The 15225-nt window shown below is 36.0% G+C and overlaps 1 protein-coding gene across 1 annotated transcript in view; it reads left to right on the top strand.

Annotated features, from left to right (window-relative positions):
* The window catches only part of LOC149086973 (uncharacterized), a 132933-nt gene that overhangs the window by 74332 nt on the left and 43376 nt on the right, over window positions 1–15225 (top strand). Inside the window, exon 3 of the mRNA XM_089231189.1 lies at window positions 12486–12760. Within this exon, the coding sequence (XP_089087315.1) occupies window positions 12486–12760 (275 nt within the window). The remainder of the gene's footprint in view (window positions 1–12485; window positions 12761–15225) is intronic.

The following is a 15225-nucleotide window of genomic DNA, read 5'->3' as shown; positions in this document are numbered from 1 at the left end:
AACTTAGAATTTATTAGTACGAAATTAGAAAAATTTATATATATGAGGAAATTCCTCAAAAAAAGTGGGGAGAGAAGAAATGCATTAACCTCTGGCTTACTTCACAGAGTAATTAAGGAAAGCAATTTCAGCGAAGTAAAAAATCGTAATTAAAGTTATGTAAATGAACATGGAAATGAATGTGTGAAGGAAACACAGGGGTTTTTTTTTAATCATGCTCTATCGTGTGGTATATGTAGACTGTGAATTTCAATGCGGTTTGCTGATGCTATTTTTGATGGAAGTAATTCTAACGGGAGAAGTAAATTCTTTCGTAGAGAGAGAGACATTCACTGATCTTTTCAAATTTTATATGATCCAAAAAATTTTCACTTTCAAGTTATTTTGGATCCAAAAATTTTTCATTCTGGAGCTTTTTTTTGAATCCGCAAAGTTTTCACTTTCAGATTTTGTTGGATTCACAGTGATTTTAATTTCAATTTTTTTTTTTTTTGACTAATTTTACTTCATTTTACAAAAAACAATGTTCAGTTCGATACTATTGGAAGAATTAAGGGTTACATTTTAAAACTTTACGTAATGAAACTTTTTCTCTCAAGTTTTACTATATATAATGCAGTAATCTCATTTTCAAATCATGAGTTATATGCTCATTGATTTTTTTTTCCCCGAAGTGGTGTAACTTGTATTTATTTTTTTTCAATGACGTTTTGTTTGATCCATAATATTTTTTACTTTCCAGTTTTGTTTGGATTCAAGTTTTTTTGTTTTTGGATCCAAAAACACTTTCAAGTTTTGTTAGAGAAGCACGTTTTCCACTTTCAAATTTTTTGGATCCACGAACCAAGGCCGGAGGGGGGGAGAGAAACGTGGCGTGTGGCGTCCCCCCCCCCTCCCGAAATGTGAGGAAATGACCGAAAAAAGGGAAAAAGATGGCAAATCTATATTGTTCTATCACTTTGGTTCCCCCCCCCCCCCCGAATGAAATTTCTGGCTACGGGCCTGCCACGAATACTTCTCACTTTCAATCAAGTTTGTTTTTTTTTTTCAGATTCAAAAATGTTCCACTTTCAATTTTTTTTTCTATCCACAAACACCTTCAATTCAAGTTTCATTTTCGATCAAGTTTTTTGGACACACAAAAAAATTTTCACTTTCAACTTTTGTTGGATCCACAAGTTTTCAGTCTAATTTCACTTAATTTGTCAAAACCTATCTCGAATTTTGAAATCGTAGATTGAATTATGATTTCATTCTTTAAAGAAAATTGTAATAAAACTTTTTCCCCTCAGCTTTTTACTAATACGGTATACAATCCAATTTTCAACCACCAGTCATGTCCGCTGATTTTTTTTTTTTTTCTTCTTTAATCGTCTATGACTCGCATTTATTCTTTCAATGACGTAAATAGACTTGAAAAGGCTCGTTCAAACAGAAGCGTCATTGTTCTTATTCGTGTTAATTTGTGTAATTTGTAGTGGTGGTGGGGGGGGGGGGATGAAGAAAATCTATTCCGATCGGAGTTTAACCGAAAAACAATGACTCTAACTCGGGCTCTTTAGGTGATTGTGCGCTGGAAACTGCTAAATACCTGAATATGAATAGCCAATCACTGTAGAGGCTACGGCAGTAATAACGAATACTCTCGTAATAGATCTGCCGGTAGCTTAATGGGACAGTCACCGGAGTATTTTTTCTTGTTCTTCTCTTTGTATCACTAATCCCATAATTAGGGCCAATGTATCCTTGCATATCCTCCAGGCGTTTGGAAGTTTATCTGTATTTTTATTAGGTCTGATGACATTTCTTTGGTTCTTTCCCTCTCTCGAGAATGTGGTTCTCTTCTATCCTATGTACTTTTTTTTTTTTCAGCGTTCAGAATCGCGTGTTCGAACATGCCTGATACAGGTTGATGTGGAGGAAAAAGAAAGGGACTAGAACATTTCTCTGTCTTTCTTCTACGGGGATAATCAATTGCTTTGTACTTACGGTAGCTTTTCGAACAATAACTTTTCATATTCTGTGATGATTTGGAGCGAAGAAAAAGGAACCGCTAACTTTAGGGTGGGCCAAGGAAAAAAAAAATTATTTTTTTTCTTGCCTTAAACTCCATCACGAAATACCTCCGCAATGATCACTGTGGTTTTGCAAACCGCTATTTAGGCAGAAAAAAGGAAATAGTCAGGATGAAACGTTGGAACGTTAAGAAAAGCAGATGGAGGGCGTGAACGAAAACGAATTATCATTCTAGCGACGACCATGGAAATTTGAAAAGATATTCTTTTGCCCTCCCTATACGTGACACATGTTGCATCGGCATTGCTGCTACCTTAGCACTGAATAACTCCTGTCAAGACGTTTCGAGTGTACTACAGTAAAGCCTGTCAATTTGGACACCTCCCTACGTTGGACGGTTGTTTTGAAACACAGAATGTCTACATTACTGTACAGTACCTCTATATCTTTGACACCTATCTACGGCCGAGATTGCACTGTAAAAGTTTGATAAATATTTTTTACAATAATCGGAAAAAAACAACCAATAAGCGTATTTGTTACATTCGCTGTAATGTAACCGATGCCCTTATTGGTTGCATTTTTGAAGTTTTGTAAAAGAACTTTTTTGAAACTTTTATAGTGTAATCTCGGTCTAACTTGGAAACATAAGGCTGAGATTACACTATGTAAGTTTTATCGAAGTTCATTTATAAAACTTGAAAAATGCAACCAATAAGAGCATTGGTTACATTCAAGCGAATGTAATCAATAGGCTTATTGATTGTTTTTTACAAGTTTTGTAAAAGATCATCTGTTAAACTTTTATAGTGTAATCCCGGCCTAAGAGAATCGCAGCTGTCCAACTTGCACCGGATTTACTGTATTTATCGATCTTGTCTGAACATTTTGTGTCGGAAGTTCACGGTTCCCCTCGTTATATCTCATTTTTATCCTTAAGAATCTTTCCTAGCATTTGCAGCGAAGACGTTGTTTTGATTGGCGGAAGAGAAGCTATATTAAAATTCGAATGTGTTAGGCCAACGTTACATTATAAAAGTTTCATATACGTTCATTTATAAAACTTGAAAAATTCAACCAATAAGGTTATTGGTTACATTCCAGCAAATGCAACGGATAGCCTATATTGGTTGAATTTTCAACTTTTCTAAATGAACTTTTATGAAACTTTTATAGTGTAATCCCGGCTTAAGCCGCTGATGCACAGCCTTTTTAGTTCTCGAACCAGATCATTACTTCTCAGAGATATATACATACCTGTATCTAGAAAATAATGACCAAATGTGTGGTATTTCTGCCACTCATGGTGGCCTAGAAAATTGTATACACGGTGAACATATGACCTTATTTACGGGACATCCTCATAATTTTGCTCGTCTCACCTCTGTTAGAAACCGTCCCATTTTCCCCCTATTTTTTTAAATCCAGAACTTTAAGATGGGGGGGGGGGGGGCTAAAGCCCTCCAGTTCTCCGCAGATCTCGGGCGTAAATACCGCAGTACAACTCTCAATGGCCAAGTGGGCTTTAACGGAGAAGATTTTTTTCCCTAATTAATCCCTTTTTCAATATAAAGTAGGCCTAGCTATTTTCTCAAAATGGTCGGTGAGCCACGGCAAAAAGCTTCGAGGGCCGCATTTGGCCCGCGGGGCATGCGTTGAAGACTCCTGGTGTAAGCCAATTTATTTTGTCATCCATTTTGATTTTACTATTATATAGCATGTTTTTTTTAATAACCTGACGGGTATAAAAAACGTAATTAATAGATTTCTACCCCTTCTTGTTGGTGAGGGGGTTCAGGGCATTACAAAAGTTTAGTGCCTGAAAGATTTGTGTGTGTGATTCCACTTTTTTTTTCTTTTTACATTTTTCGTTGTCTCGAAGACATTTCTGGATAGAACTTAGAGCATTTTGACACGTGCGAAAAATGGTATGATATTTGTAATTCCAGTGACAGGACAGAGTGAATTTTTTTTTCAACAGCATTCGTATGATGTCGATGTAGTTTCAAGACCCGTCCTTGACATTTATGCCTTACCTTAAGGTTATTATAAGAAGTTTTCCCTGTAACCATCCGTAGCGAAATTGCATGAGGCGAGTGTCAGAGAGAGCGTACGAATATACGTATAACGTATGTAACAAAAGAGCTTTCCATCACAGAAAATGATTACGTTCAACTTTTTTTTTTCCTATGGAGAGAAAAGTGAGTCGTTTTCTTCTCCTCCCCTACAAGAAAGTTCGTAAGTAACAGAAGAAGGATCCGATTATCAGACGAAAGAGCTTGAAGGGTGAATATGTAGAAAATGAAAAGAAGAGAGAAAAAAAAGAGGAAACCCCTGAAAAGATGGAAATTCTCGGCAATTTTCTCGAAGGGTGGCGATGCATCAACAAGAGCAGCAGCTTAATGTCCCAGCGTGATCATAAACTCTAGAGCCGAGAGAAATGGCTAAAAACCTCTAAATGCGTTCCGTTCCTCTTTGTTGTCGTGACTGGTTCTCTTTCTGTATATGTGCATCATGTAGCATTCACTCTACTCGTATTTTCGTTTTTTTCTTTCGAAATCTGTCTTTTCCTTAGTTGTTGTTTTTTTTTTATCCCTCTACTACTACTACTGCTTTTATGGTTTCTTCTCTTTCTTTTATAAGAAATTTTATGTGAATGGATCTTAATCGAGAAAAGCATTCAGGATGCTACTACTACATAACTCTGGTTATCAAACAGTGGCACGAAAACTCGCAGTGGTGGTGCAAATTCAAATCGTTTGCTTTCTCTATAAACTGCTGTGGCTACCTGCTGTTTGTCTACCTATTTGAAGCCAAGTACCAGCCACGTCTGAAACAATTTGACGGACCACTTGTGTCTCGTATTAATTTGTAATTGTAATTTTGGTTCCGATTTTTAAACATTTGTCCGGTTTTTTCAACTATGCTTATTTGAATTTGTAATATTTGCTAAAGTCATAAATACACACACACACACACACGCGCAGTGTTTTCATAATATATAAATCATACGTAATATGATAATTGGGTAAAAAAATATATTATCTCACATTATTATCTCACATTATATTTATCTCACATATTTGTCAGGTTCAACTTTTTTTCCTCAACTTTTCTACAGTTTTAATAGTTGGTGGTTGCGTCTTCTTCTGGCAGTGGTTTTGATGCAAATGGGATATTTCGTATTTTACGGGTTTTAGGACCCGTCTATCGTATTTTTCCCAATGAAATATGGTCATCCAGTCATTTGAATTTTTTTTCCCAGTCAAATACATTTTTGTTTATTGCGATTTGTAGCAGCTCTTTGTTTCCCAAACAATCAGCAATTTTAGCAGTAATTAGCAAATCGCAATAAAGGCAAGAAATTAATTTTTTTTTTGTCAAAATGTAGTGGCATCCAGTATTTAGGATCGCGATTTCCCGCATTTTCCTCTATGATGTATGCTGAACCTACGTATGAAGGTCTAATGTTTATTTGAATGATATGGATATTACTAATATTAATTACAAAGGTTGAATAATTTTTCATTAGAGTTCAGTTAGAATTAAATAAGACTTATCGACTAAATAAGACAATTAAATAATTATTATCAAGTCTGTCTACGGACCACCTATGCCATCGTCATAGACCATAGGTTGAGGAACGCTGTGTAAACAAGTACATATGGTGTAGCCACGAGACAATATACCTAAAACTTCAAAGAATCTTTGGCAAAGCAAGCATTAGGTCGCCATGACTAGGGTTATGTTAGGTTTTTTACTGTGGCTATTTGTTGTTCAAATTTGTCGTTCTCATTATTTGGGATCAAATGGGTGACTAATGTTTATTTGCCCTTGCAGAAATCAAGCCCAGCTTAGATGTGGAGAAGGTATTTTAAAACGATTACAGAACACAGTCAAACTGAGTAATAACGACCTGAGTTGTAACGACACTTTGACTATAACGCCATTAATTGGTGGTCCCGGCTGATTCCCAGATTCCCAGTCATAGAGAGAACAATATTAATTATAACATCAATGAAAACAGAACTACCTCAGATACAACGACTCTTCTACTTGGTTTGTTTTTTTTTTTCGTTTTTATGGCCTTTTCCTAAGAAATTGCTAGAATTGGAACTCATTCAGAAAATGTTCGTCTGTTGTTCTATTGATACTTTCCAATAATAAAGAAAAAGTCTATTAAGATATAAGAAAAATTATTGCATGTTTAACGCTTTAAAAACAAATACAAGAACAAAGGTCACAACAGACAAAATGCCCAAAGATGTGGCTGAAAAAAAGATGCCCATAAAAAAAATATGGATGTCGGGAATATATATCTAAACTATATCAAATATACAGGAACTCAATAAGAGTAATAAAAAACCAATTACATAGGTGCCAATGCCTTCCGATTTTTCAGCCTTATTAAAATCTTCCGGTCGGAAATCAGATTCTTCCGATTTTTTTATAACTTCATGGAAAGATCCCTAAAGTCCTCTAATTGTGTTTCGTTTGAATGGAAAATCCCTAAAGAAAATATCCCTTCAGTCCTTGCAATTCTAGGCTGACCACGTTTTCCCAGGAAAAATATGGGAAATGTCAGGATTTCAAGTACGAAAAATTGGTAATTGTTGCCAAATATGATGCCAAAAGCAAGCTAAGTAGTCAATTATTGCTAAAAAATCAAGACTGGGGAAAAATACATTCCTCGAAAATGGGATTTATATATTGTCACCCGTTGAAAACTTTTTTATTATTTTATTCCTTTTTATTTGTGTGACATGCTTCCTTTGATGCGAAGTATGTCATCACGTGATAAACTACAGGTTTTTCAAGTATGTGAATTACCACCTATGCAATTAGTATGATAAAGGTGGTATGGTACGCTCCAACTGGTATGATTCCCGTATTTTTCCGTATTCCTACCGGGACATTCCCGTATTTTTGCCCGACATTATTTTAAAACAAATTGATTCTTAATCTTCAAAATTGTGGATGTAGATAGTTTGCATAGTTTATAAATTGTATTATAAAAAGAATGTGACTACAATTATAAATAATCATCTCATATTTATCAGGTTTTTTAACTAATTTCTTTTTTTGGCCCTTTGGCATTTTAATTCACAGCAGACTTGCTGTGGCAGTTTATTTCCTCCTAAGGGTCAATTGTACGCATTAATTAGGTATTTCGTCGACAGTGGATGACACTTTTGGAGAATTGGCAATTGTTCCGAATTTATGATTCCCATTTCTCCATAAAATATGTTCACCCTAACAATAAAATAACTTCATGTCCAATGTTAGGGCGTATTTTCACGTAATTTTTGGTCACCGCGACTTTTGCGTAAAAATGGCCGGTTACTTCGCGTATTTTCAACCGAGCCAACTTGAGATTTTATTCTTTATCGAAATCAAGGATTAAAATTACTTTCCCAACTTATAAATTATATTATGATAATTATGACACAAAAAAATTTATAAATATTCTTTTCACACAAATTGGTTTTTGCAGAATTTATTTTTATCTACTGCGTGGGGGTAGGAGAAAGATTGAGGGATTAAGACTCCATCATTCATGATTGCCTTTTTCTAAATGATTTTTGTGATAATTGGCAACTTTTTCTCACCTTTAGCGATAATTGGCGATGTCCAGTATTTTCCTGTATTTTGGGGGAGCCTAATTTCTCTTATTTTTCTCGAAGAAGTGTGATCAGTCTACTAATGTTTGATTGCATCTGATTATATTTTTTCAAACTTTCAAAGGTCTTGAAAATAACCTCGGTTGCAATAACCAACAGAGTTTCACTAATTACTGAATCAGCACACATTGGTGAATAAAAAACCACGTTCTGTGAATTCAAGTCTAAATTTCACAAGTTTATACACGTTTTAATGAATATGGTTTGGTTATTCGTGAGAGTTCTGGAGATGCTTGGTATTAACGTGCACCCAAAGACTTCTCTACTAGGAAACTAAATACAGTAATGGTAATTATTTTTTTTCCAAGTAATTGTCTCAAATTCCAAGTCTAATTTATAAAAGCATTTACTTATTACATTCATTTCTTCCGATTATGAAAATGGATGTGAGAATGCGGCCAATGGAATGGAAATGCAAATTAATAGAAACCCTTATAACCAGCTAATTTCTAGTTAACCTGAAATTTCATAAAAGAATATTTTCGAAATCATCGTGTTATCATCATCACCACTCAAACCGCTTTGTTCATATTCATCAACACAAAGAAGATAACTATAACTTTTTTTTTTTAATTTAATAATTATACATAAGCTTCCGATTACCATCTTGAAATTTCATTATTATTATCATCATCATCACTATTATACTTATTATTCGCAGCATGTTTATTTCTCCGTTATTTGAATACATATTTCGCATATTCATTCGCCTTCGCGAGAGAATAAGCGCGTTACTTTATAAGATGTTATGAGAAAGAGGCGTTTTCTCTTAAAAAAACGGAGGCAGATGACCTCAGAGAGCAAATAAATCTTCATAGCACGAATAAAATAGGAATACATATGTGTATGTGTAGAAATTTATTTATTCCATTTCATTGTCTTCCATTCGTAGAACTGGTTATCATAAAATATATTACACATATATATATATCTTTTTTTTCTCCGCCCGCGTGAACAAGAGGATCTGTAATTGGTGAAATAAAATAAAATGAAAAAATATGATTCTCTCTTGAATTTGATAGTTTTTTATTTTATGCTTCTTTTCTTGAGGTTTTTTTTATAAGTTGATGTCTCATGAAAAATTCAAAACCTTACTTCTCGTCTTTTTTTTTTTTTTTTTTCATTCTTGAAGAGGTAAAGAAGCAATAGGTGTTGGTGGAGAACTCGCACTGACATTTAAAAAATATATATATAATAATAATAATAATAAAAATGCCCAGGCCTTAACCCAAATTACAGCCGACATCGCCTTGAACCCCCCTTCTATATCTCTTACACTTCGTGATTACTCCTCGGCGAAAAAAATCAAGCTTGATGCTGTTGTTATGCGTATGTTCCTTGATTTTTTGTTTCAATTCGAAGCTTGTTCCTAACCCTTTCCTTGATAGAACATTATTTTCTTCACGTATTACCCCCCTTGTCGAATTTCGGGTTTTTTAACCTGGCGATGGATGTGTGTTTTTTTTATTCTCCTACCTCAAACCCACCACCGATTAGTTAAGTACGTGTTGGTAATTTTCTATGTCCCTCATACCGTTATCAATCTTTTTCCCCTTCCTTGTAATTATACTTATGATCGCGCACTTTTATTAAATACCTGGAGCATTGTTTGTGTGTGTGCATGTATTTTTATGGTTATGTATAATTTTTGGTTTACTTGCTATTGAATCATTTAGTATCATTGATGCATTACGTGCCATGATCAGTCGTGGGAGGGTTTTTGATTTACTATAAATGTATGTTGTATTATTTCGGGGTGTGGTATCCTCTTTATGGTGCATCAGGCTCGGATAGCCCGAGGATGAAGTGATCAATCTTATTTCAAGAATATTTACCTGTTTCGGTTTGTCATAGAGGTAAGTATGCAAGTGTGAAGTTCCGTTTACCTGATGTGTGTGTGATTTTTTTCCCCCGTTTTTTTTCTTTTCTTCCTGCTTATACCAAGGAATCGAATTTTCATTTAGTCTTCGAATACAGAACGTGTATTTATGCATATCATACTACTTGAAGGTAGGGCCTGTTGTTTTCAATCTCTGTCGTAGCTTGTAACATTTGTACAGGGAAAAGGTGGTGTTGGTTCCCAAATATATGTGACTCTTCACAAAGTTTGGTGACTTGCCGAGTACACGTGGCGTACATTTGAGAACCAACGAAAAACCAAATAATTCGGCAACATCCACAAACGATACGACTTTTTATGTTATAGGATTAGGATCCTAACAACCATTGATGGACAAATCCCAGGCGCCAGGTCACCATGGTGACTAGAAAATCGGTATTGGTGCCTAAAATTTTGCATGCATCATTGCTTAACTAAAGTGTAAGCATGACATCAAAAAATTTTATTTCGTAATAATGTCTTCCAACATGGGAGAAGGAGTTATAAAAAAAAATTATTTAGGACTGTTTTTTTTTCTTGGGGAAAAACATGCTTTTTTCCTAAGAAATTTGGCTGGCGCCTAAATTTTTTTTTTTTTTCAATTTTCCAGCCCTGCTGGACTCTTACTTCAAGGAATAGGGTGTTAGGATAGGCTTAAAAAACATTATAAATCTACTAAGTGATCAATGCCTACTAGAAGTCTTAGCCTGGGGGAGAGGGCATCATCAAAAATATTTCAAGTGATATTTCTATCAAGAAAGACTGTTGATAATTACAGGGGGGGAAGTCTTGCAGTCCTTGTAACTAAAAAGAAAAGACTAGTTTCCGTTGAAAATGAATCAAAAAGATACTGTCCAAAACAATTGTTTTAATCATTAATTTCTATCCGAAGAAAGAGGGAAAGGGAACGACGATCATGCTTGTTGAGCGGGAGATCTCCAATTGCCTAGAATGTCTGCTTGGTAGATAACTAATTTCAACGCGTAGGCCGGAGGAGCCTCTGACCCTTTATTTTTATCATTACTATTTTTTATTTTTTGTGATTGAGGGAATTCTTGTCGCCACCACGACTGGCAGATTCTGGCAAGTTTCATACGTCGTCTTCTCATTCTTTACTCTTTTTTCTTTTTTTTTTAACCTTCATTTTATGTAGAATCACGTGAACGAATGAGAGAAAAGGACCTTTATGAAACTTCAGCTGTTCCATCTGTGCCTTATTGCCTGACAGAATTTGGGGCACCCGTGAAGGTGGAAAAAAAGTGGGTGCTGTGGGGATGTATACCTTATACCCTCTAACAACGAACGATATATGTATCAGGGGTGCGAAAGCCCAACCTGTCAAGCAGTTTACACTTGTTGCTGCCCATCATTTTTTTTCTTGGTGAAAAAGGCCTTTTTTTTGCATCTTGACAGAGAGAGAGAGTGAGTTAAAATATTTTGGTCTACCCTTGTGATGGTTCTCAAAATCCTACTTTCTAGGAATACTTTGTGTGGAGTTCTCTTCTGCTGCTATGAGAAACGTGTTTCATGCCCCACATCTGGAAATACGTAATTTAAGTGGCGGGAAGCATTACAATATCACTCTTCCTGGCATATAATAGAAGCTTGTGTAAACACTACTAATATTCGTGTATCACTCAGGTGTTTCTACTAGCGTGTATAATAGAGATAGATAAATTTCGCGAAATAAAATTTTTGGAATCAGAAATTTCTCATTTATTCGCGAAAAAAAAAATTATCATTTGTTCAGCAGAGATTGTAAGAAGAGGGGTGTGAAGTTTTTACTTCTCTTTCCATTGAACCCCCAATTCATTGAAACCCCAATTTTGCACATGTAAACGAGATTAGCAAGGAAGGGTGTTAAGAAAGAAGTGATGCCTGAATAGTTTCTTTTTCCAAGCACACTCGCAAGTGTTGAACAAAATTACGACTTTTTTTGCTTCAAAACTTGTTAATTTGGCGGGAATTGTCTTAATTTTCACCGAAAAGGAGTGGTAGAAAAATCAAATTTTCGCATTTGTTCGTCAAAATTGGCAAATTTTGCATTTATCGTATTTATTTCGTAAATACAGTAAAACCCCTGTTAACGGAAAACCCTCAAATGCTGTCATTATCTTGTTTACGGCCAAATAATAATTTCTCTTTTTATAGTGAAAGTATGCATTTCAAACCCCTGGTTAACGGTCACCCCTCTTTTACGGACGAATTTTTTTTGTCCCGTCGGTGACCGTAAAAAAGAGGATTTTATTGCACTAAATTGACGTAACCCCCCCCCCCCCCAGTAATGTGTGTAATTTATTACCGAATCTTTTTCATATATAAGACGTATACAGGGTGATTCAAACACACTCAACGTGCAAACTTTTAGGGAAGGAAGAAAACACAAAAGCAAAACAGAATCACAAAAAAAACTGAACAGAATCACATTGTGCGCAACGTGCATTGTGCATTGTGCATGTAACGTGTACACGTACTGTCCTCGTATAAAGTATCACTAAATGAAGAGTTTCTCCCCATTTTGGCTTGTCATTTCTGCATCTTCGTTTATCCTTCAGCTGATCAGGTTGGGGTATCCGGTCACACATTCCTATGTGATTCTGTTTTATGTTTCCTAGCTCCCCTAAAAGTTTGTACGTTGAGTTTTAAATAACCATGTATATACAATATTCATCATTCAACTTTCGTGCTGAAAAAGATATTCGAATTATGCATTGGTTCATTAGTATCATTCTTTCAAAATATTTTGTTTTAAATTTATATTTGTTTGACAGTTTGTATATAAAACGGGTTTTTTTACAGTATTTAGGCATTTTACTTCACTATTTTATCTATATTTATCCTGAGTTTTTCTCATCACAAGTGAATAATGACGTAATTTATATCTCCTTTTTTTTCTTTCTTTGTTGCAGTTGCCCACCGTTGTTCGTCGGCGAGTTCTGCCAGCACCTCAACCCTTGCCACACGGGCCCCGGGCCTAGGTGTCAGAACGGAGGTACTTGCAACGTCGAAATCAGCGTGACCAGTGGCCCGGGATTCTCCTGTTCCTGTCCCGTCGGCTACTCGGCGTCGCTGTGCGAGATAGCCGAGCCAAATAGCTGTGATAGTAATCCGTGCCTGAATGGTGGAACTTGCGTCCTCATCACGTTATCGAATTACACTTGTTCCTGCGCTGCTGGTTTCAGAGGTAAATTCATACGGAAATTCTTATAAAACAGTAATGCCCGTAAAGCTCTGTCTAAAGTGTATAATCGCAATAATGTTGTCCACAATGGCTTTTCAGGTGTAGTCTTGGATTTTTGAATGATAGTATTGCGTGTGTAGTCTTATAAAGTTACCCCCTATATATACACACATATAGCCTATAGCTGGCCTGAAGAACGAAATCTCTTGGGTGGTCAATTTTGACCGTGTTCGGAAAATTATCGCCAACAATTCCCCGCCACGCAATTCACAGAAAGGAAAATTAGCCAACGGTAATTCACCGCTAGGAAAATTAACCGATATGGGAATTCACTGCTAGGACAATTAACCGACAAGCAATTCATCGATAAAGGAACAGACATACTGAGTGAGTAGATGAGTGAGTGAGGTAGTTGGTGAGTGAGTAGATGAACGATTTTTCATACGGGCACGCATTCAATCGCTTACTCACTCGGTCACTTGTTCAATCTCTTACTCACTCGGTCACTCATTCAATCGCTTACTCACTCGGTCACTTGTTCAATCTCTTACTCACTCGGTCACTCATTCAATCGCTTACTCACTCGGTCACTTGTTCAATCTCTTACTCACTCGGTCACTCATTCAATCGCTTACTCACTCGGTCACTTGTTCAATCTCTTACTCACTCGGTCACTCATTCAATCGCATACTCACTCGGTCACTTATTCAATCACTTTCTCACTCTATCGCTTACTCACTCACTCTGTCGCTCATTCACTCATATGCTCACACAATCGATCACTCGCCCATTTACTTCACACGGTCACTCACTCAATCTTTCACTGACATGGTAGCTCACCTACTCATACGGTCATTCATGTGTTTAGTCACTCATGAAGTTACTCGCTCACTTAAAAGGTCACTCACTCAGTAACTCATTCACCAACACAGGTCACTCACAACTCACAGATTCACTCACTCGCTTACTGGTGACGAACTGCTATCGGTGAATTTTCCCGGAGGTGATTTTTCCTTCGTTCAATCGCGTGGCGATGAATTGTTGACGGTGAATTCTCCGCAAATCAATTTTGACAGGCTCTACTGTATATTTCTCCTCTTTCTGCTATTTTGTGTTTATCTGGAAAGTTTCCTAAATTCACGCTATCGCTGATTTTCTTTCGCTTATGTCAATTGCATATCTTTCTTGTGACCAGTAATGCTCTGCAACTGTCTAGGCACCAATTAGATGTTGCTAAACCAACCTACTCCGAAATGAACAGGATTTCATGAAACGGTTCAGGCCTTGGTGTTTCTCCCTTATTGTGATGCTAATGATTTCAATGCGTTTTGAGAGTCAAGGATTTCATGTTGAAATTTTATTTCAATTACAATCAAGTTTTTTTCAACACTCTCCATCAAAATCATGATTTAGTTCTCAGGAATGTCCACATTACACGATAATGAGCAGTGGGCGGGAATAACAGCCAACAAGAATGAAACAATAAAATATATATTTTTCGATATTATAAATGCATTAAATTTTTACTCTCCTCCTCATCCTCAATCTCTGCCTGGCTATTATTCAGGCGCTGTTAATTAAAACACCCCTTTTGTTAGCGTCGTACAGAGCAATACGCGTCATAGGCGGCCTAGCTAATTCATTTAACGCCCACCTGTAACTTTGATGAAGAAGTTCTTCATTAAAAGGATTAATTAATGGCTTTGTTCAGGTCCGGGGAGTTGCGGGTGGAGTAGAGAAGGGAGTCTTAACTATATACGGTGGTTTTATCCTCACTGTCTGTCTCTGTGTCCCACCTCTTCTTTAGTTTAATTGAGTAGAAATTACGAGAACACGAGACGTAAGTTAGAATGCACGCAATTGCGTTTAAGAGAGATGGAGGAAAAAAAACAACAACCACCAGCAATAAAACGCCATGCTGCCACTCCGCCTGTCTCGTATAGGTTATTGGGGATCAATAAAACTCAATCTCATCGGCGTGATTCGCCCTTGAAACACGAGTAGGTGCCAAGTGTGATTTTAGGGAGGGGGTGCGGCTTCCAATAAATAAAAATTTATACTTTTATCTTTTTTTTTTGTTATATTTATTTTCTTCATGTATGGTAGATCTAAAAAATAAGCTGGAATTTTAAAATAAAATAATAAAAGTATTTTTAAGAATAAAAAAAATAAATTAGGGCTTGTACGATTAATCGATAAATCGGGCTGGTTAATCGATCAATTGTTAATTGCAGTTAAAAATTTTAGTTGAGTTAATCGACTCGATCAAATTCTATTAAAATTCGATTAAAATTTTTATTAAAAGTTTGTGAGTAACTTGATTTGCTTGGAAAAACCGATTAGATGTCTTATAAAGCATGTTCTGTAGAGAACATTTTTGATAAGTGACTATATTAAAAAAATATTTGAATCAGTATTTTGATCTAATTCGATGCAACGAAAACTGATGATTTCAAATTGAATTTGAT

The sequence above is a fragment of the Pholcus phalangioides genome, unplaced genomic scaffold (genome assembly GCF_987345545.1).
Source record: "Pholcus phalangioides strain wild (caught in Gottingen) unplaced genomic scaffold, Ppha-v1.0 ptg000004l_1, whole genome shotgun sequence".
Classification (NCBI taxonomy): domain Eukaryota; kingdom Metazoa; phylum Arthropoda; class Arachnida; order Araneae; family Pholcidae; genus Pholcus; species Pholcus phalangioides.
The sequence above is the reverse complement of the archived record's forward strand: the minus strand, read 5'-3'. Positions and strand labels throughout refer to the sequence as shown.